Source organism: Ceratosolen solmsi, unplaced genomic scaffold (assembly GCF_000503995.2).
Source record: "Ceratosolen solmsi marchali unplaced genomic scaffold, CerSol_1.0 scaffold15, whole genome shotgun sequence".
Taxonomy (NCBI): Eukaryota; Metazoa; Arthropoda; class Insecta; order Hymenoptera; family Agaonidae; genus Ceratosolen; species Ceratosolen solmsi.
Window position 1 is genome coordinate 1,291,716 of NW_011948434.1, and position 23,925 is coordinate 1,315,640.

The following is a 23,925-nucleotide window of genomic DNA, read 5'->3' on the forward strand; positions in this document are numbered from 1 at the left end:
ATATCTTGTACGATAAAAAACACACAAAACATGCAGATACATTCATATTATTAACTAAATGTTAAACCGTGGTACTTATTCATAAATAACTACAAGCTCTGGAAGTAAAAAGTAAATATCAGATTGTCGAATAATACCATTTTTCAACATTAGCCTGTCTTTCATGTAATCGAAGATCATGACTTTAGATTGCGATTAGATATTCTAATATAATGCCACTAAAGTAATAATTACATGAGAATAATAAAAGATTATCCACAGGATCAGCTACTTACAATCATTCAATACCACCTTCAACACTGATAAATATTTTTTTGAAGGTAGTTTAATTAGTACAACTTTTTAGATTAAAATAATTGTTGTACACATATGTAGCCTATGTTTAATAATATATTCGTATGGTAAGTTACCTAACAAGATTGAAAGTTCTAAGGGAAGAATGGCTAGTAGGTTTCATATCATAAGAAAAAATCCAACTATCCGTTTAAAATAAAAGTTTACCAATAACTAAAATTCTCGACTATACAAATTACCATTCAAGGTTATAATATTATTCATAAAATATAAATTTTATTTAACTTTTTAAGGCAGATTTGCATCAATAGCGTAAAAACCAATTTTAATTAAGAAATGTAATTAGCTGTCTAAATAAAATGGCAATGAAAAATAACAACAATGGTAATAGTTGTAATAATAAAAATATTAACGATAAAAACACGATATTTAAAAATAATAATACACGATCGACATATATACCTTTTCTTGAATACTTGTGCAACTATTGAGAAGCCAATTCGCTCGTATTACATAAAAGTAATAATCTCTAAATAAATAAGTACTTGTAAATCGAAAAGCTTAGTGGCAGTAAATACCATCAGTAAAAAAGTGACTGACCTTGGAGAGTTTTTCGCCCTCATGGTGTGGCAGTAAGGTCCTGAGTGACTGGAAGCCGGCGTTAATGCTCTGCATGCGTCTGCGTTCGTTACTATTGGCGATCTCTCGCCGCATACGTTTCTCTTGCTCCATGTGGCTGCGCGACGTACCACGATTCACACCGGAGGCACCGTTCAGCGTAATTCCCTGGTGAGTGATCCCGCTCCCGCCACCCGAAAAGCTTGAGCGACTCGACTTATGCTGCCGAGTGGAGGAAGAGGCCACCGGTTGGTGTTTATGTTCAGGCTCCTCGACGAAGTCGCTAATCGGCAGACCAGAACACTCGTCAACAGTCTCGCCGCTGCTGTAAGTTTTAAAAATCGAGACCAAAATTAATCAAAGAACATTTGTTATTTGAGTATCAAGTACCATGAAATAATATTACTTGTAAAATAATCATGTTAATCAGTTAATATTAAAGATATTCTTTTTCATTTTGTACACTTACTATTAATTAAAATATTATCATTAAACAAAGTTGTCATTCATATTTAAATTAATAAATTAATCTGTATACATTTACATTATCGATTAATGTTAAAATTATAAATTAAATTTCGTGAGTTCATTTTATTAGTTAATTATATCAATTAATTAATGATAATTCTATATTTATGAATGTGAATAGAAATTTACAAATATTACAAATATTTTAATGCATTAGCAGTTTTATTTGAAGGAATAAATCTAAAGCTAACTTGGAAAAGAAGATTGTTTTAAAAATTTTTAATTTTTATATACAATCAATTAATATTAAGTTGCCCATTACACTTTATAATTTATCACATTCCATTGATTCGCGCATACATTTTTTCAAACACGTAGTGTCATATTGTTATTAAAAACTTCGAACATTTATTTTCGTAAACCTTTTGGAACAATATAATTTATTTGTAAAATTATAATAAAATAATAAAATATAATTAAAAAAATAATGAAATAATAATTATTTGTTTTATTTGACTTGTTTAATTTTATATTTGCATGCAACATATGAACATATTATTTGAATAAAAATATTTCGTTCATTCAAATGTTTATTATTTGTATGCAAATCTTTATATTTATTCAATTTGTACTTAATAATATATTTAAGATAAATTTTAGAACTAACATAAAACTATTTAAAATAGCCCGAACACTGTTAACATTAATATTTTAGATTATTTCCTGTAAAAATTTAATATAAAATGATTAGAATTATAATGTAAAATTGATATCACAATTATTAAAAAAATTTATACATGAAATAAATTTGTAAAATGCAAGTATTAAACATTTATGCTCTTAAAAATACAATAAAACTTTACAATAAAATTTTACAGGTATAAGTATATTTTTGTATAGTTTTACAAGCTATTAAAATATAAAATAACTTTTTATTATTAATGGATTTTTGTCAAATATTATTATTATAAATAAGCTAAAAGAAATATAATCCATAGATATACCACGATGAATATAAGCATATCATACAATTTGTTCTATTATATACATTCTATCATAAAATACTCATGTATATATATATGTGTGTGTGTGTGTGTGTGTGTGTGTGTGTGTGTATAAGTATGCATACATGTCTTTACTGACACACCAAGTAGCACATTATTTATTGCTTTTACAACATTAGGCAACAAAGTTTCGGAGACAGTACAGTAAGAGTTTATCCCCTTAACAAATCTTCCATGTCAATTCGACGACGTTTGTCTTTGCATGATACAAGAACACATTCTATTTCTCTCTCTCTCTCTCTCTCTCTCTCTCTCTCTCTCTCTGTCCTACTTACTTTGAATTTTTCATTATTCTTTTTTATTTAGAAAATGAGTTAATTCTTGGCTTTAAACTTTTGATTTTTATAATTTGATTATTTATGATGCAAGGAATTTAATCTAAGATGAGAATTTATGATTTTGATATATTTATACTCTATTTTGTAAAAACTCGATATTTATTTAAGTAAATCTGTATAAAAAAATATAATTTAATTTTGCAAGTCTAAACAATATTTTAAATACATAATTATATATTTTATTATGTTATACATATGAATTAGATAGTAAATATATATATATATATATATATATATATGTTATTGAATTTTATGCAATAATAAATTCTATAATTAAATGTTGCTTATTGAAAATGAATTTTGATTTAATATTGAATTATATTCATCGTTAATAATATTTTGATACACTATTTTGTACAGTAATTCAATGATATATTTATATTTTCTTTTATAATACTCCAATATTAATTTCTATTGCATTGTTTGTTAAAAAAATTACTTTAAAATATAAAAAAATTAATTTTATTGTTTTTATTACGTTACGTGCACAAAAATTTGTTTCATATTTTTGATAGTTTCAGAAAACTCATATACAAAATTTTATAAACTTTTATTGTAATATTAGATTTATTTGAAAATGAATGCCTAATATAAAAAATTAAAAAATGGTTCGTCAATTCTATAATAATTATGTTTTAAATAGATCGTGAGATGATGAATTAGAAAAAAGTGAAGTACTGACTTCTCGACTATAATAAGTATTGTAGCGATCTTCTATTTTTTGCATAAACATAAATTTGTATAAGTATAGCGATTCAAATATGAAATCCAATCGATTAAAAAGCAAAGCATTTATTCAAGTATGTACAAATAATTAATTTGTAGGTAAATTATACAAATTGTAAGAGATTACTCGCTAATGGTAACCTATTTGTTTTTTTGGTCTACATAGTATTGCTATAATTTACATAATGAGTTGCTATTCATTCAAAATAGTAGGCGCGGTGAAATAATTCATTTATGTGATAGCAATTGGCATTATTTTTGACTAATACATCTATAAAATTCAATTACTGCAGTCAAAATACTATTAACAGTAATATTTGAGTAACTCAATCTTTATCTCGTCGTATTTCTGCTTCTCGATGATGTTTGATTCTAGCTGGAGTTTCATAAGAACAAACAAAGTTAATGCTTTTAGTAACTATTACATTGTAAAGTGAATATGTAGGAGACATTATTTGCTTTTATTGTTCAATAATAGATTTTTCAAGGCAATCTTGTTGAATGTGATCTTTCGCACTTCTTCAGTGCGGTATGCTAATTTTTTATTGCTCTACTCTATAAGTTTTATCAGTGTTTTAATTCTAATTCTCAATTATGATAAGAACAATAGATAATACAATTTCCAAAATATAATGTATTGTAATTTATGTTTGATATCTCTTGAGTTTCTATGGAGTTGTTGGTTAATTAAATTTAATTACTGCACAAACATGATACAGCTGTAATTACCTTATAAATATAGACTACGGAATTAAAAGCATTATTGTAATGATCTTATCATAGCTTTTCATTTTTATATGATAGCCTTTATTTGTATCCCATTACAAGCAATGCATCAACAAAAATCAAGTTACATTAACGCTATGAAATAGAAGCAATATCATTTAAAAGTAAGACTCCATATCGAATTTCATATCGTAATAAAATAAATTACTTCCAAATTGAAAAAAAACACCTACATTAGGTACATACATTTTATATACATTTCATTATTCTCATTACACTATTTTTACACACATTTTTAACATTATATTCGGATACATGAACTATCTAACATTTTTAGGATCATCTGCCAATTCAGATTAATGAATTATTATTTTTTCAAAGATTTTAATGCCTACAATTAGATTTCACACATGTGTTGAGTGATTACCAAAACTAGTGAAATCAATGGTTACGATCACATTTTTCCCGTACACGAAATTCAAGGAACATGAGCTTACGCAGATATAATTGCTTTAATTGTATGAATTGTAACATTCATTTTCAAATAAATAATAATGATGTAATAAAAAAAAAAGAAAAATATATTTAATATTAAGAAAACATTGAAGAATGTTCATTCATTTTAAAAGTTCTATACGACTTGTAAGAGCTAATACGCTTTCAAATATTACATATTTTCTTGTACATTATTTACTCAAAATCCGCCATTGCTAAATATAAGAAAATATTCAATATAAGAATAAATATAGAAGTTATTTATTGCGTAATTTATAATAGTAAAAACAAACTTCATTGTTTTAAAATTAGCATTCACAAAACCTTATTTTAATAGAGGATGAACTTTAATAAAATGTTTAAGAAAGTGAATATAGCTCAATCATATAAAATGTAAGAATATTATAGCAGCGTCTATGATAAATATAATATATAACATGAAAAAGTAATTTCATTAATATTTATGTTGCTGAATAATTAAATTATTTTATAAAAAATGTTTTTTAAATTTGTATTCATCTAATACGTAATATAATATTTCAAATTCCTTATTTCGAAGGGATGATTTCCTTTTTCACTTACCAATAATATATATTATTGTCTATTTTAAAACTCTTTTTCTATTTATACATTTTATAAAATATTGTGCATAATTAATTAGATATAATCAAATAGTACATTGTATAAAATTGATAGGTACAAATGTCAAAAATCAAAATATCCATCCAGATCAATGCGATGTTGAGTAAAATATAACATACAGTTTATTGACACGAGAAACAAAATAATAAGATACAACAGAAAAAGAAAAAATGATACTTATAAAGCAAGATAAATATATTTGAATATGGGATATAATATATTTTTAAATATCTCGATAAAATGTTTATTTTATGTACTTTGTATTTATTAAAAAAAATGTATAAAATTCAATTATTGGAATTCTTAAGCACATAATTCCATAGAATAATATGAATTCAAGATTGTCTGTTGTACTAAACATACATTGGTTATCAATACAGGAAGAATCTGTATTATTACATATACTGGAAATGTTATTACCAATCTATTGACGAAAAAATTAATATTTAATGAAAAATACAAAAAATAATTTTGTTAATATAAATATCATGGTGATAAATAAGTAAAATTTGAGATCTACTTTAAAAGCTTTAATTATATAATATAAGAAAAAACGTAACAAAATAACATTACTTTAGATAATATATCATACTAGATGTGTTATTTGTTACTATATTTGTTACATCATGTATATGATGCGATACAATACAATAATATCCATCATATATATTATATCATGTTATATCATATACATCAACAAATATCACACTATATTTGTTGAATAGATTTTATATTAACGGATATTAAAAAATGTAAATTAGTATTGTACCAGTAGCAAATGAATAAATTGATGTTCAATTTAAAGATAAAGGTTTCTAACTATATAAAGTATAAAAATAATTATATTAAATTAACTAATTGTAATTTTATAATATTACTATAAAGATAATACAATTCTTACAAAATCTTTATTATATTGAATTCTAGTAAAATTGTGTATTATAAAAATATTGCTAAAAACAAGAATTCGTAATCTAAATATAAATGAAAAAAACGCTATGAATTATTAAACAAAGACTCAATTGAATTATATACGCATTATTATTAAAATTTAATTGCATACGCGTTACTATTTACGATAAGTATTAATATTAAACGCTTATCTCTAGTAATTATTGTGTAAAAAGAATGACCTAAAAAATTAACTACAATTGTTTATTCCGTTAGAAGATAATACTTTAAATTTATGTCAACATAATCATGACATTCAGCAAAATTAAGCATCTTCTTGTGTGTATGAAATTGATTTTATTTTAAAAAATTTTGTAAATAGGTAATTGCGAAATTCCCTAATATTATAGTTTTATTTCAATATAAATTATAATATTATTTTTAATTAATTATATTTTTAAACTGATACTACAAATGCATACATAACTGGATCAATTTTATATCTAAAAAAATTGAAATTATATTAATACGGAGTAATTATTCATTTGAAAACCATTTCATATTTTGAAATAGAAAAACTATTTAATAATTAAATTTCAAATTTTAGATCCATGATAAATATAATTAATTATAACGACGTCTCATATGTAAGCACTAAGGCACTAATGAATTTTATTTAAAAAATAATTGTAATAATTTAATTTTATGACACGTAGTGTGGTTAGTATAAACCATTTAATTGCTTAAATCGAACTAATGTAATTAATATTGGAATAAAAAATCTATAAATATATTAAACTATGCAATTGTATGAAAATATTATTCAAATGTGAAATATATTTTATTATCTATTAACCGAATCAAAACTAGGTCATCGGTTGCAAAGGTAAGGACAGTTTGAAATAACATTTCCCTTTTTCATAAAAATAGTAACATAGTAAAGAATTTATCTTTTCGTAGTCATGTCATGGAAATGCCAATGAACTACTATAATAAATTTTTTGATTTATTAATGTAAACTCTAATTAAAATGTAATAACTTTCGATTTGAACATACCAAGAATTTTCTACCTGTACTTGATTTCTAGTATTTATTTTCAAAACGAATTTCATTGACGGGGATATCGACTATGCCCAAGTGATACAAGCAGAAAATGGAGTAGATGTAAAACGACAGCAAATAGCAGAAAAAATAATCGCGAAGAGTTGAAACTTAAAGATTTGAGAAGGAATTTTGGGCGAGTCAAGAAGATATAACGGAACTGGGCCATGCCCCTTTCAGCCATATAACTTCAGCTTCTTTCGTTCTTGTTTCTCGATGATGTAACGCATTTCTGTGATATATGTATCACGTTTTCAAGGGGTTGAATGAAAGGAGCTGAAACGAATTGAACGGAATATGCAAAGTGAATGCACTGTTATCCATCTATAGAAGTAAGCGAATAATCGATGAATTCGCTATTATAAGTTCATTCTCGACATGCCACATCGTCTGTACGTCAGTTATTGTACAAAGATGAGTGAACATTGAACGAAAGCATGCAGAAAACTGAATTTGCTAATAAATGATTAATTTTTATAGATATATAGACTCTATAGGATATATATCTATATATATCTATAGGAGATAAATATAATAATTTGAATAACCAAGTACTACATTTCATTGATTAGTAGTACTTATTATCTAACGATAATATTATAAGTAGTTATTACAAATGAAATAATAATTCATTTTATCTGAAATCTGTGTAAAGAAATTTCACATTATTAAAATATTATGTAACCTTTTAAAAAATTATTATTAAATATTATTTTAAAAATGTGGCGATAATAAAAAAGATTAATATGTTCAACATATTAAAAATATACTTTTCAAAACAAAAATATTTAATAAATAAATTCTGACTTACATAATTACTTTACCCAAGAAATTATTGAAGAAATTAAATTTTAAAATATCAAAATGCTTAAATAATATTAAAGAGTTATATTCCTATTTGAATAAAATTAAAAAACCAAGTTGAAGTTCTTAAAGCTTATTGAGTACATTCAAATTGTAAAAAATTAAAAAAATAATTTAACCGTTTAGTTTACTTTCGAGAATTGCCTTGAAAGGCGAGAAAAAGAAGTAAGCCGGTTATCTCGAAATGTAAGTTTCGATAACCATGATAACAGGTCACAAACGTAAACCACTGGCTTATATACACAGTTTAACGTTCTATATCGCATTCAATGACAGCAACAAGAGCATTGAATAGGCCCCTTTTCCATGGCACGTTCTTGAAATGGAATTGAAAGAGATGGCAATCAACAAATTGCTCTGGTACTATATGAATAAAACAAGGATAATAAAGAGCGGGAGGAGAATCTCGCTAGTAAAAGAGAATGACCACGACATAGTGACGCGTGCACGTGTGCCTTTTCTCACTCTCTCGTTCAATCATTCATTCGTTCGTTCGTTCGTCAGGTGTATCTTGTGGGAAGGTCGCGGATGAGCGCAGCAACTCGTTCATCGATAGGTCGTGTATGGCATATCATTATTATCGACTGTTCAATGCACTAACCGGTTGAAGTTAGCAAGATTTTCGTAGGGTAAATTAAAAAATTTTTTTATTTTACTTTTGTATCCCCCATTCCTAAGAAATTACTCAAGAAATAACGTACCGCATCGTAAAAACAAACTAGTTTAAGTTACTTTTGTTGCTTTGTGAGCTTCTGCATCGATATAATCATTCTTTGTTTAATGAAATGGAAAGAATTTTAAAAAATGGAGTTTTTACATATTACCTAAAATTAGAGCAAAAATTATTTAAAGATCATAATATAAAATTATCTTATATTATATGAAATATAATTTAATTTTAACTTATAAATATTCTTATCCTGTTTAGATTTTTCAAATCATAAGTGGACATTGGAATTTAATCAAGGTAGTTCAATTTATTATGAATTAATATAGAATTAAATAAAACAAATTACATTTTATACTATAGGAACTTAGTAGAAGAACAAACTGTAAATATTTTTAGATATATGAAATACATGATACAAACCGATATTTTATACACTTGTTCATTGTTATTGATAATAGAATGAATGAAAATTATTTAAATTTTGTGAGAACGACAATTAACTTAATTATATAACTACTTAATAATACTGTGTTATTTTTTATTTCTTAAAATACTAGGTAAAATGTAATTTATAGTTTTACTTTACACAATCGATTAATTTCTAATATAACATACTCGCCATGACTACTCATTATATATCTACAAAAAATATTGATACATAGACAAAACAATATTTTTTACAAATGCTTATTAATAACTATATATATATATATATATATATATACACATATTTCCATGATAATTTATATCACAATATAATATGATAAGGCTATAGACAAATACTTTGTTGAATTAATTATAGAATAATTTATGATAAATTTTTGAGTATCAATACATTGCGATTTTCGTTTAAGCCAATTTACGCCATTCGCTCGTATAGGTCAATTCATCTAATGCTATATACCAGCTAGCTCCAATATCATCGTATTTTATGCTAATCTATTACTATCATTTCCATCTCTAAATGTATCAATATAAATGTTACTTTTAATACGATCAATGAGAATTGCTATTGTATAGTCGATATTACTTAAAATAAATATGTAACATTGGTCTACTTACATTGTTTACTAATATGCAAAGTCATGCATTGAAAGAGACTATGAGATTGTTGTTACTAATTAAATTTTTAACAGTAGATTTTGTACTGCTATGATGATGATAGCCATAGTTATCACGAATCCATTTACTTAAACACAAAATTTAATTTAATTACTTGAAAATAAATATTCAATTATTATATATAATAATTATAATATTTGAAGCATTTAATGTGTTAATAAAATATGAATTAGTAATCTTAAAAAAAAACGAATATTAAAACTAGTTAACTAAAACTAAACGTATTATTAAATGTAACTGTGTGAGCAGTGGAGCCACGATACGAAATTTACTTCTTCTATCGGAAGACAAGTATAAAATAAATAATAATTATAAGTATAACATATAGTTCAAGAGCCACTATGCGCAATGATACAATGATTATAAGAAACGATCATTATAACTATCAAAGAAGGTTGAACGATAAAAAGTTGGCCGCCGAAAGTAACTCGAAATCCACGAAACCGCTAATGCGAACGTGGAACTATCTTTCGAATGCTTTCTATTTATACTTACTAAAATAAATATACTACCCTCTATACTAATTATTAATGCTAATTATCCTCAGGATAACCAGATCTAGTGCTATCTATGATACAATCATTTACGAAACGATATTTTGCGTTCATTACGTTCTTTGCATGAATACAATTTTTACTCCTATCTTTTAAAAATTCTCCATTTTTTATCTCTTTTATGCTATATCTTTATATCTTGTATATTTGTAAATATACACCTTGTATATTTATTAAATAATGTATTTGTTGAAAATAAAGCTTCTTTCATAATGGTATAACATTATTTAAACATGATTATTTATTAATGCTACCAGGGAAAAGATTCCTCCTAATACTTTATTGTTTATTTATGCATTGAAGAGGTGGACAAATTTGATTAATTTTATTGGAAACGAATTTAACATGCACACCTACACATGCACACATGAATCTACCCTACAACACAATGATGAATTATAATTATAATTATAAATACAGGATATGTTTATATGTTTATGTATGTATACAAATTGTTATTTTTAATACAAAAACATTCTATTTATGTAATTGGATTTTTATTGTAAAACTCGATTTTTTCTTTTTTATTGTATTATTAATTAATTTCCCTCTAGTCTTAATATATTATATAATTCTAACATCTTAAACATTTTGACTTCAAATGATAATAATTATTCATGTTAAAATGATATAAATATAAACTAAATTGTTTTCCATTCTGTCAGTATTTGAAAATTAAGCTTACTTTTTAACATTTAATAATGATACTTTAATAATTCAATCGATGAAAACGAATCCTATTACAATTATATTTCAATAAATATTTCTAAATTAATGATATGAAAATATTATTTATAAAAATACTAATGCACGTATACTCTAAGATTTATTCTATAAAAAAAATCCTAATTTTGAAAAAGCAATATCAATTCAGGACTAATTAAGTTTTGAAAAAATTTAATTTTTCTGTACATCTGTTAGAAATTGGATAATAATTTATTTAAAATAATTCCATAAATTATAATAGAAAGCAACTTTTTCGCTACAACGAAACAGCATAAACTTGTTATTAACAAAAAACGATCGTTTAAAGAGTTTGAATCAAATTTTATTTTATTACTTAAAATATTAAGTAAAGGTATAAAAATCAGGATGTTAATATAAATGACATACGTGAAATCTAAAAATTACAAAGAGTATTAATTCATAAAAAATCAGAAATTTTCAAATAGAGAAGATATTTTATTAAATTTTGTTCTGAAATTAGTGGAAGAAATGAATGAACCTAGAATAATATTCTTTATATTTCTATTATGTTTAAAAATAAAATATTAAGTAGAATTTTAATAAAGTGTTACAATATAGAACATAAAAAAATTATTCTTTTAACTAAACATTACATATATTTTATTAAGATTCCGTAATTAAAAATCAAAATTAACTAATAAATATAACTATAAATTTGTGACCAATACGCAAAAAAATATATGCTTTAAAATTCGTTTTGAAATATCAAGGTTTTCTACTTATATTTATTAGAATTAACAATGATATAAATACTGATTGCACACACTTTAAATAAAAAATTTCTAGTATATAAAGTATAGATGAAGATAGAATACAACACTATAATATTAAATTATATTTTGAGCATTATAAAGTGAAAATATTACAAAATGTTATTTATAAAATGTAAAACAAACTGAAAATTCGTTCGAACAATCAATTAAATATATGAATATAATGCAATATGATAGTTTAAAACATACCTAATTAAAAAAAATCATTTTATTTTTAATTTAATTTATTGTAGATTATACATCCTTTAATTGATTATCACTTAATATTACTTATATATACAGATAAATTAAAAAATAATTTTAATAATTCAAGACAAATCCAATAACATTAAAAAGAATTTTTAAATAAATATCTAGGTGTTTCGATTTCAATGACAAAGGCAACTACAAATAAATAGATTTTATTAAATATTCAAGGAATAAATATGGGTTTCGAATTATCAATTTAAATACAATCGATTATTGTATGAATTTTATTTATTTGATAACAATGATATAAGTAATTAAACAATAAATATGAACATATATTCATTATTTGAAATACGATAATTTAATAACAAAGTAAATTTAAAAATTAAAAAACCATTAATCTTTTCTTAAATAAACTTGAGGCCTAATATTAAAAACATAAATATTTAATTTTGTATTATAAATAAAGAATTACTTTTTAATCCTGAATCCTAATCCACTATCAGTGATTATAATTCTTTCGAGTTATAAAAAGTGTTAATACAAACGAAGAAATAATTTTAAAAATGTACCGTTTGTAAAATCTACGCGAATAAGACAAAATGCGCAATAATACAAATAACAAAATTAGTCAAATCGAAACAGCTCAGATATAACCAGATTGGAAGGGCAAATAAAAAAAAATACAAAGGGTATGAAAGAAGAAATAATCATTTAACAATACACTCTCGGGTATTCGACTCCACGTTTTGCTTGCATGCTTAAAATGAGCTATCAGAGAGCAACACCAATACGAGCTGTAAAAAGCGACGTCAAAACAAGCCCGAACCACAAGTCCAAATCTATACTGGAGCGATGACTAAATAGCGTCTCGTTCTGACATTTAGTATACGCATCACCAATATCGCCTCTGGAGCACGTATGCCACATAGATGAAGAGCTATGGAAAACCACGAATATACTTATATACAGTACATTGGCATAGTAACAAGAGCCACGCACACAGGAACACTAAACTGTGGTCGAGATGAGGGAAAGCGATGGAGAGGGATGGGGGAAGGCGAAGATACAGACAGAAAGTAACAACCGAGAGTGTAGTCGCATGAATCACCAACAGCTGATGGCTGGCGCCACTCAGCTGGATCTTACCAGCACACGTCGTGGCGGTAGCGATTTCTACTCTCAGCTCCTTCTCTACCGGCGCCGGCCCGTAGTCGCCGACGACGGTCTCTCGCCCCTCAAAGAACGCATGCGCAAGTATTTATCGTGTTGTCGACTGAGCTGTTTGGCACGATTTGTTTGTAACACGACGCAAATGGAAAATATGTAGGATATTTCATTTATTTATAAGCACATTAGTAAAAAATATTTATTATTATTTTAAAACACCATCATCATTGTCTCTACTTTTACTGATTCATATAAAAAATTCTCATCAGAAACAAGAATACGTAATGATACAACTCTCCTCTCTTACGATCCACAGAAGCTTAAGAAATGCAATGATTGACGGCAATCAATAATGTACAAGATTGGTTTCGATTTTGCTAAAAATTCGTAATAAAAGCTCATATTCTGATAAATTTTTTTAATACTGCAAATAAGTTTTCATTGTAAACTATGGAATCGTGAAAAAATGATCGCTTAAATAATTTTCATAATTCAAAAATAATTCATGATTTTTATTTAATACATTTTTGAAGTTGTATTATATAAAAAACTTGATTCAATATTAATATGCATTTAATTTCATGAGCATATATCTAAGTACTAAGAAATATTAATAGGACCAGTGGCCCAGATATACATAAAACAAAAAACATTTCTTTTTTTTATTTCTACTTTAATTTTATTTAGCTAATTGAATTTTATGTTAAATTAAAATTAACACTAATTTTAAAAAATTTAATCTTAAAGAATAACCTGCATATGTATTTTATAAATATATTACAATTATATTCATAATTAATATCATTACAGATAATGGATATTTTCTTATAAATTTACCAAATTTATATTTTTAATATACATTTAAAATTATAAAAAAAATTTAAATAAATAATTTGGGTAACGTCTGATTTCTAAATATTCGGTAAGTACTTATTTTTTCAAAAATTTTACTCATATTGTAGAAGTCGACTCTATAATTTTATTACTACGTAAATTACATTGAAATATTGTTTTTATTACAGATGTTCTTATTAAAGTTGTTTTTATTAAGTGTTTTCACCTGTTTTTATTAAAGATGTTCTACTCAAAATTTTTCTTTCTGAAATATTTCATTGTTTCCGTTGCATGACGCAAAAAATATGATAAAATTTTATACAAGTATGTTTTTTTTCATACAGAAAGTTTGACAATGACATTAACAAATACGCGTTACATTTTCAATCGTATAAATGTATTAACACTCGTGCGAGTTTCTTTTAATTGTAAATTTGGAATGGCAAGCTTCAAATAAATTGTACTTGAATCCGATGAACTACTTTAAAAGCCTGCTTTAAAAACTGCTTAAAAAAAGAAAAAGTAAATGTTTATAAAGAATTTCGGTATTGATCATTAAATTATTTATATATTATAATAATGTTAACTATTACAGTATGGATGAAGATGAAATAAACAATCAAACAAGATTTATTAATGATCCGAATAACTAACATGTTATCTAATAAAGGGTAGGTCTAACAAAGAGATACTGAATTATTCCAATTAGCGACATGTATTTATTTCACCGGATTGTTAATAAAACTAATTATATTAAAGCTTGTAATCATGTTAAAATTTAAAAAACTATGTAGTATCATATATATATATATATATATATATATATATATATATATATATATATAAGCTAGCTTTCATCGCTAACAAGTTTCAAACTAAATCTTCAGACTTGTTGCATGATTTTTAAATTTTAAAAGATTTTTTTTACTGATAAAAATATTAGATAAAAGTAATAAATACATTATAATATTAAGTTATTAATCGATTAAACTTAAATAACTAAATGAAATGTATATTAAAAAAATATTTATTTAAGTATGTATATATAATTTTTGAAAACTCGTAGTCAATCAATGAAAATATCGATTGGCTAAGTTAATTTTAGTTTGTAAATATTGCCTTGTTTTAAAGTTATGACATATATATTTATATTTAGAAATAATAATGTACTCGTATGTAGATTGTACATAATCATTACATAATATTTTTTATCCTCAAAGAGCGCATTGTCTCAGAAACAGTTCATAAGAGAATGCAAACGAATGATATTCAATGTGAATTTGTAATATTTCAAGAAGACTGCTGAAAATAATAAAGATTTGTTCACATTACAATTGACAAATAAAATTAAACAGTGACAGAAGATTAGAAATTAGTGAGAATTGTTTACTTTACATGAAAGATAGTTTTTCAATAAAAATATCAAATTTTTTTTTCTAGATTTCATTTGAAATATATTTTCAAATAATTATATAAAACGTATTTATAAATCAAATAAAATGGAAGCTAATAAATTATTTAGATGCTTTTAGTAGATTTATTTAATTTTGTAATGTAATTAAATTATAACTTTCTTTAAAAATATTTTTTTAGTTTTTTTCATAATAAAAATATATAATAAATACTATTATAGTATATATAAAAGCAAAATTAGTGTTGTTTAAATAAAGTTAATAGTTTTAACAAATTAGAATTTTATTGATAAATTCATCAATATATGAATATAAAAGTATGCTTTTACTAAATACCATTCCTAAAATATGAAATAATGATAATTTTAAAATATTCAAATAAATTCAAGTAAATTCAAATTTTAAGAATTTACACTATTTTATTATTTTTAAATGCATTCTCAAAAGGCCATGAAAATCATTATATTCATTATTAAATAAATGTGTTAATATTATAAACCATTTTCTAAATTTTAAAGCTATTTTTTTAAATGACTTACTGATTTAGATTAAAATTAGTTTTAAACATTTTTTCTTTCCCATTAATTTTCCTGCTTCTAAAGAACGAAATAGGAAGAAAGCTTCTAATGTATTCAAGCATCTGAAATTTCGTATGGTAACATCTTTCTCCATTACAATACTAAGAGTAAGAACATTCTAAAACAGCGAGGACGAAAGAATATTAGAATAAGCAGTTTATACAAGCTTACAAGAGAAACAGCTATTTTCCTTCTTTTCGATTTTTTACGAACAAATTCATATCTACCTGTCATGTGGAAAAACTATATTTTTTGAAACTAGATTCATAAATTCTTTTGTCCGTGCAAAACTGACAGTAATACAAAACATAAAAGGATAAAACAAATGCCCAGATTGGATAAAGAAATATAATGCACAGAATATATTTGCGGCATAGTATAAATAACTTTATAAAACGAAAAAACAATATTGCTTTTTATTGAAATTTTAATTTTATTCAAAAAGATAGTTTTATCATTTCTTATATTTTTTCTTGAATTTTTTAAAGATACGTGTTTTTCTAAAAATTTTAACTTAAATTTCTTAAACTAAAATATATTCCACTGGTATTGCAATATTACATTTCCGTTAACGAAAATACAATTTTATTTTTGCATAAGTAATTTTCTTTAGCTTATAAATTGGAATGACTTTCTATAATCGAATTTTATTTTGATTCGAACAAAAATTAAACCTATAAGTTTGTGATATTTAACCCTTTTATATTTAATTATTTTATCATTACAGCTTTAATGTATACATCCAATAATTGATATTGAATACATACTCTTTGTAACTCTTTTTAAATGAATGTAATTGAAAAGCTTAAAAAAATATATTCCGATTTCTTGGATGTACTTATAAAATATTAAATTAAAAAATTAAGACATGCATAATCGAAACTCGCCAATAGCTTATTAATTGGATAACATAACCAACAAATTCTGTTGATAGATTCTATATATCAATAAATTAAATTCAAAGTATATCGAAATTAAATAAAAATAATGGAAAAGAGAAATAAGTTTGCAAAAAAAATGAAAAATGCCGTGAGGTAAATAAAAGTCGATATTAATAAAAGTGAGAAAGGAAAGAAAAGTATATCTAAAGAGAATTTTTTTCCATTTAATTTTTATTTCATTTTTAATAAATACATATTAACGTTTTTAAAGTAAATGTTTCGTTAGCTGCAATGAAAACGGCATCGATTTACATTCGTTTATGTTGACTTCGTAGAGCCTTAGAAATTTAGTTTCCATTTTTTTAACGTTAATTATGTATAAAATAATAATTTTCAATATCGTTTATTTTATATATTAATATGACGAATAAACTCGCTACTCTTATTTATTTTGTACAAATATATTTACAGATTGTTTATATATTTATGTATACCGCATTACGATTAAATTGAAATATAAAATAAAAAACAATTGTGCAGCATCATTTAGCTACAAGATTATTTAATATTTGAAATTGAATGAAAATCAAAAATTTGACAATACATATATTTATAAACTAAAAACTATTTGAAGCTGTATTGCCGATCAACGTTAACTTAGCTTCGATAGTATTACCCACTCTTTACTCCTCCATATAGTTGAATAATATGCTCAATCCTTTTAGTGATGACAATTTAATATCAATGCCGAATTCAATCTTAATTATACTGCGCATTCACTAGTATGTGCACTATTGAATAGGGCAAGCATACGTTAATTTGATCAATTAGTTAATTTTATGGTATATCTCATTTGGAAGTCCTTTTGTTATGCTACGAACTCTTAGACCAAAGCTCGTTAAATTATTCAGTGAACCACTTTATGTGACATAGAATATTTATATATTATACAAGCAGTATAAACTACAAGCAGATGACCTTGGATGTATTCTTATAGTGTAAGATAAGTTTTCACAAGATGAATAATAAATATATTATACAAAAATACCCATTGGTAAATCTTTGCATTTTTACATTCCCGATTTGTACTCAATTATTGTTATATCTTTGCATATTATAAAACTTCACAATACCTCATTTATTGATCATAAGTAAAATCAAATCCAAAAGTCAAAACTGTAATAAATCATAAATTTATACATTCAATTATATTCAAATATATTCATTATCACGCTCTCAGAATTAATCTCGAAAAAATCTAGTGAACTTATTTAGTAGGTAACAAATAATATCGCTAATAAAGAACAATTTCATTTTAATAATATAAAAATTTTAAAACTTTAAAATAATAGCTTCTCTAATGCATATTTAATTAATTTTCATTTCTTTTTCCGATTACTTAATATACATCAGACAGTAAGTATATTTAACGTATTTATATTATTTAACTTCGATTTAATAGTAATTTTAATATTCCAAACAAATTAATAAAAAAACATAATTCATTTTATATTATTATTTTTATGTTAAATTGAATTATTTGAATCTTTACGAACAATATTACAATATATGGAATAATGAAAATTACGTATAAAATTGTATTTTTTTAAATAGGTAAAAAATAAAAATAATTGCATTTTAGTTGGTATTATATACAGTTATGAAGTTTATATACTGTCAAAAAAACAAATGTCAAGGTTCTAAATATCTTCTATACAGCCATGTACTCCGTTTCTGGGATATTATCATCGTTAAAGATAAAATTCAAGTCTTTTCTTTGACTATACTTGGAGCTGTCGATGTTACTATTACTGGGGATATTCGAGGAAGAACTCAGAAAGGAAAGCAGTGGAGAAAAAATATGGATGCATGTATGTACGTGTGCTCTTAATGAGGCGCACGTGTAAAACATAACCAAAAAATAAGATAAATAATTTCAGATTTATAGATAATGTGAAAATAATGTAAGATAACTAAGAGAAAGATATACGAAGTATGTACTTATTTTATTATCTGGATATATTTCAGAAAATTTATGACGTTCAATAATTTGATTTGTATTCACACGGTTAATTAATAATCGGCTATAAAACGACAATAGTTCTGAGTGCTCAAATTCCATGTACATTTAGACACTTCAACGTTGATTTTTTTATTTTATTTCTTACACAATATGTAATACACAATATTTCTTACACAAAATCTTACATAATATGTAATCAAACACTTCTTCAAATGAAAAAACAATGATTTATATTCTTTTAATGTTTGGCAATTTTGGATTTGATATTTTAAAATTGAAATTTTAGATGAAATAAAAATTATGAAAATGTTTGATTGTTAATTTTTTTTAAGAATCTTGCATAGTTATTATTATTATCTTATAATCAATATGTGGAAATGTTATTGTAATTCGGGTTAATATATAGATAAATCTGATAAACGATGAAAACGTGGAGTTTAAATATCTAAAACTTATATAAAATTTTATTCTTTAATACGAATTAAAATATATTAATGTGAATAAAATTAACCACAAGATAACTATATCAAGTAGAACAGTAGTGATTTATAGTAACAATTATATAAATTTTAATAAATGATTATAAATTAGTGTATTCGTCATTAAAATTCACTAATAAATTAATATTCCTATTTTATAAAGTATAAAAAAATATATTTTCCATAAATAAATACATATAAAAGAATAAATAAAAGATTTATGATATTTATAGCATTTAGTTTATTAATATTTACTGATATTAACTCTTTCTAAATTATATACTAATTAATTTAAGATATTTATATTTAATTTAAAAATTATGAAATAAAAATATAATCATCACTTAAACTTGATATTGAAAAGAAAAATTAATATTTATTAAATTAATACATCGAATAAGTATAATTATTAATAATATTTTTTTATTTTATCTAAATATATTATATATACATTTCAGTTTTTTCATATTTAATTCCATATAATACTTTACTTATATTATACGTATACATAGAGATTAAAAATAAATTGTTTTGTTTATACGAATAATGTAAAGATTCAAATAAAATGTCTAGAATTTAAGTAAAATAAAAAAGAGTAAAATTTATTATTTGATTTCGGTATATGTCATTTTATTTGGTCGTCCAAAAATCATAAAGCTTTACAGAAGCGATTTAATTTACATATAATTCATAGCATATCCAGTAATTAAAAAAATCGATTAAATAGCGTGGTATAAAACTCACTGACGTTTAAATTTAAAAACAGAATTAAAACTAAACTAAATTCCTTTCTCTCTATAATAACAATAACCATCTAACAACAATAATAATACTAAAAAGAATGCAAATTGACAAAAATGTCTGAGTTATTACTTTTCGCTCAAATTTTCATTAATACATTCAATATTCAAGAAGATATTAGAATATGTCGAGACTTCTCAAAGTAATTTAATAAGCATTAAATTATCTATTCAAAACTTTGTATTGTAAAATGTAATCAATCGTATTAACTAGCAATAGCTTAAAAATCTATGGAAAGCAGGTTGCTCCATCAATTAGATGAATTTATATCTGTGTGTTTCCGAAATTCATATTAACACTCTCGAATATGTACTTCCTATGAAGGACTATATGATCAATAATCCATGTGGAAGAACTTGCATACTCTACGTAATGATTCGTAATAAATATAATAGATATACGTAATAAAGGTGAATCGTAAGAGCACGAACAAACAATGCGTATATCGCAATGATGTGTATATCTGTTTCTTTTTCCTTATTATTCCGAAATCCATGACACTAAGTTATGTGGAATGTGAAAGGTCACTAGTATCAGTAGTGTATTGTCTACTGTATGCAGCCAATTCTGTGAATAAATACACGGTCAGGAACAGAAGCCGAAAAGAGCCAGATGCATTGTCTTTCATTAGTTCATGTATATGTGCAGATTATTAATCGATGCTTGAAAACGAGAATGTTTAATGTTTTGTAAAATCTGCTTACGTGTAACGATGAAATGTCAAAAAAGCTCGAATGAATAAGACTCGCTCATACGATAACAAGAAATAACATTGCGAATATAGCCAAAGGAAAAGGCGAGCTATAATTTTTATCAATAGCCCTCGCTAAAACCACACGCGAGGAGCAATGCAAAAAGAGACAAAGACGGTTAGAAATGGCGAAGAAGAAAGATATAGAAATAGAGTAAATCAGAAAGGAAGTAAGACCGTCGTTCCAATTGAAGACTTCACGGATCAGTTCCCACCCTCACAAAAAAAGCGTCTATTATCGTCTGTTGAGATTCGCAGAAACGCGTCCGAGCGATACTACCAACGTTATACCTTTATGTGGACTTACATTGCAAATCCTTTTTTACTTTTGTTCGTTTTTCATGTGATATTTTATTCCAAGAATATATATATATATATATATATTCCTGTGCTTCGCTCGATTTGTTGTTATTAATAGATATAACACTAATAATTAATAGATAATAACACCTATAATTGTGTGACTAATAATTTTGTATAATAATTCGATTCATATTAATTATATTGGGTGAAAAATATTTTAAACATTTAAAATTTTTTGTGATATAAAACTTATAATAAAAATAATATTGTGAAAACATACAATAGTCTTAGATTATGAAAATTAAAAGTTAATTTTAATTAGTTGAATTCTTGTAATTTTCAAAGTACTAATAGTGAGTGAATCATTAGACTTTATTATTCATTATATATAGACGAGATTATCATAACGTAATAATATTATCAGTTAATAATTACTAAACATTAAACTTTTTATGAATTTTGAGTAATACTATAAAAACCAGTAAGTAATTAAAAAGAAAAAAAAGGAGAAAATTGACAAGTTAGCATGTAAAAAGATATAAATCTGAGAGTCATTTATAAAGATCATCTCTTTGTTTCCGTTCTTTGCTGTCTCCCGCAGTAATTCTAGATCTACGAGAATTTGCGGTAGAAATCGTCGTGTGACCACAGGAAACTAAGTTGCTCTCGGGAATACGACAATGTATAAGACGCACCGTTGCATTAAGACGATAACAAATTATTTTCTTTTTTGTCCTCTCTTTTTAAAATAACTTATTGCACTGTAAGCAAATTTTATATTTTTAATTAAAAATTTGTTTTTGATCAGAACTATTTATTATAGTTTCTTTTAATAAAATTTGTAGCTATGAATTATGACCACGTGTCTAAGGTAAATATTATGTTATTTCTTCCTCGAAAATGTATATCTTAATTCATCTTTCTTTGACGATTATATATTTAATGTAATAATAATGTTAAAACATATTAATATCATTTTATTACGCAATAAAATTTTTTGAGTAGTACTCAATTATAAAAATCTGAAAAATATCATTAACCTGTATTACTGTATAATTTAGAATTTTCCTATAAATATATTTTTTTCCATTTCATTCTCTTCCATTAAGTGCCATTAAATAATTATTGATGTTAATAATTGACGAGCTTGATATTTATGACTTACATATGGATGACTTACATTTATTCATAATACTAAAATTTGTTTACTACTTTATAATTCAGAGTTTATTTACTTACAGAAAATGAGCAGTTGAGTAGCACCAGTGATCATATACGTATTTACGCGATAAATTGATTCATGCATAAATCCATATCAGATTTTTACTTTCTTTTTAATTTTTTTCCTGGCTTAATTTAAATAAGCTGTATTTTTATTAAGAAGTGATAGAATTTTCTTGGTTTATATAATTTATGCTGTCACACTTGATTATCTAGCCTTATGTGTGCTAAGAATTATCATCATAAACGATAGTAACAGTACAAAGGGCATGTATTCAGATATCTATTGCTCATAACGTATAATATAAGCATTCAAATTATATACACCTACACTCCTTACTACACACTTATCTTGTGCACTGGTACGGCTTGTTTAGGAATGGACTTAGGGCGTCGATAATAGACTGGACATTGAGGCAACTCTATAATATTTCTAATCTCATTAATTCGGCCTATAATGCTTAGCTTTTCCGACCACGAATTAAATGAGTTATCTAATTTAAGTGCTATACATCTATGAATTAAAGTATATCCAAGGATGTATAAGGATTGCTTTTTATTTCCGATTTATTAATATAGCTTTTTGGCTTTACGCATATTAACTTAAAGTTCCCAATATTTGTATACATTTCCCGTTCGTAAATATAAATAGTAAAATACTAGGCATTAGAAATCTTTAATTATGATCTACACAAGTGCTTTATGAATCTTTGTTAGTATATGTTTCATAGGTTGATAAATTTTTCGATTAGGTACAAAATGTTATTTATCATATCTTGAATACTAAATAACTATTACACTAAAATTCAATAAATCATAGTTATTAATATTATAATTTTACAGAATAATTTTTAATGTTACTAAAGATACTTGATAAACACAAGCAGAGCAAAACTATCGTTAAGTGCTTTTCACAATGAAGTAATTTCGAAGCAGACTAATTATTACATAATAAATATTAAAATAAATACATCGAAAAATAAAAAATATATATATTATCAAAAAACAGAAAGAAGCGTATGATCGAGGAATGGATTGACAATGGACTTCAATTCCTAACTTTTCTATCAATATAAACAGATTTAAATAAAATTTATAAGTTAACTCTACATTATATTTTAAAATTCGGTAATGTGAAATATAAATATGAAAAATATTAATTGATTTTATAAAAACTTCAATTATACCA

The 23,925-nt window shown here is 24.4% G+C and overlaps 1 protein-coding gene across 1 annotated transcript in view; it reads right to left on the minus strand.

The window, feature by feature from the left end:
• The window catches only part of crp (transcription factor cropped), a 189,760-nt gene that overhangs the window by 155,669 nt on the left and 10,166 nt on the right, over nt 1-23,925 (minus strand). The window contains exon 2 of the mRNA XM_011502876.1: nt 895-1,237. Within this exon, the coding sequence (XP_011501178.1) occupies nt 895-1,237 (343 nt within the window). The remainder of the gene's footprint in view (nt 1-894; nt 1,238-23,925) is intronic.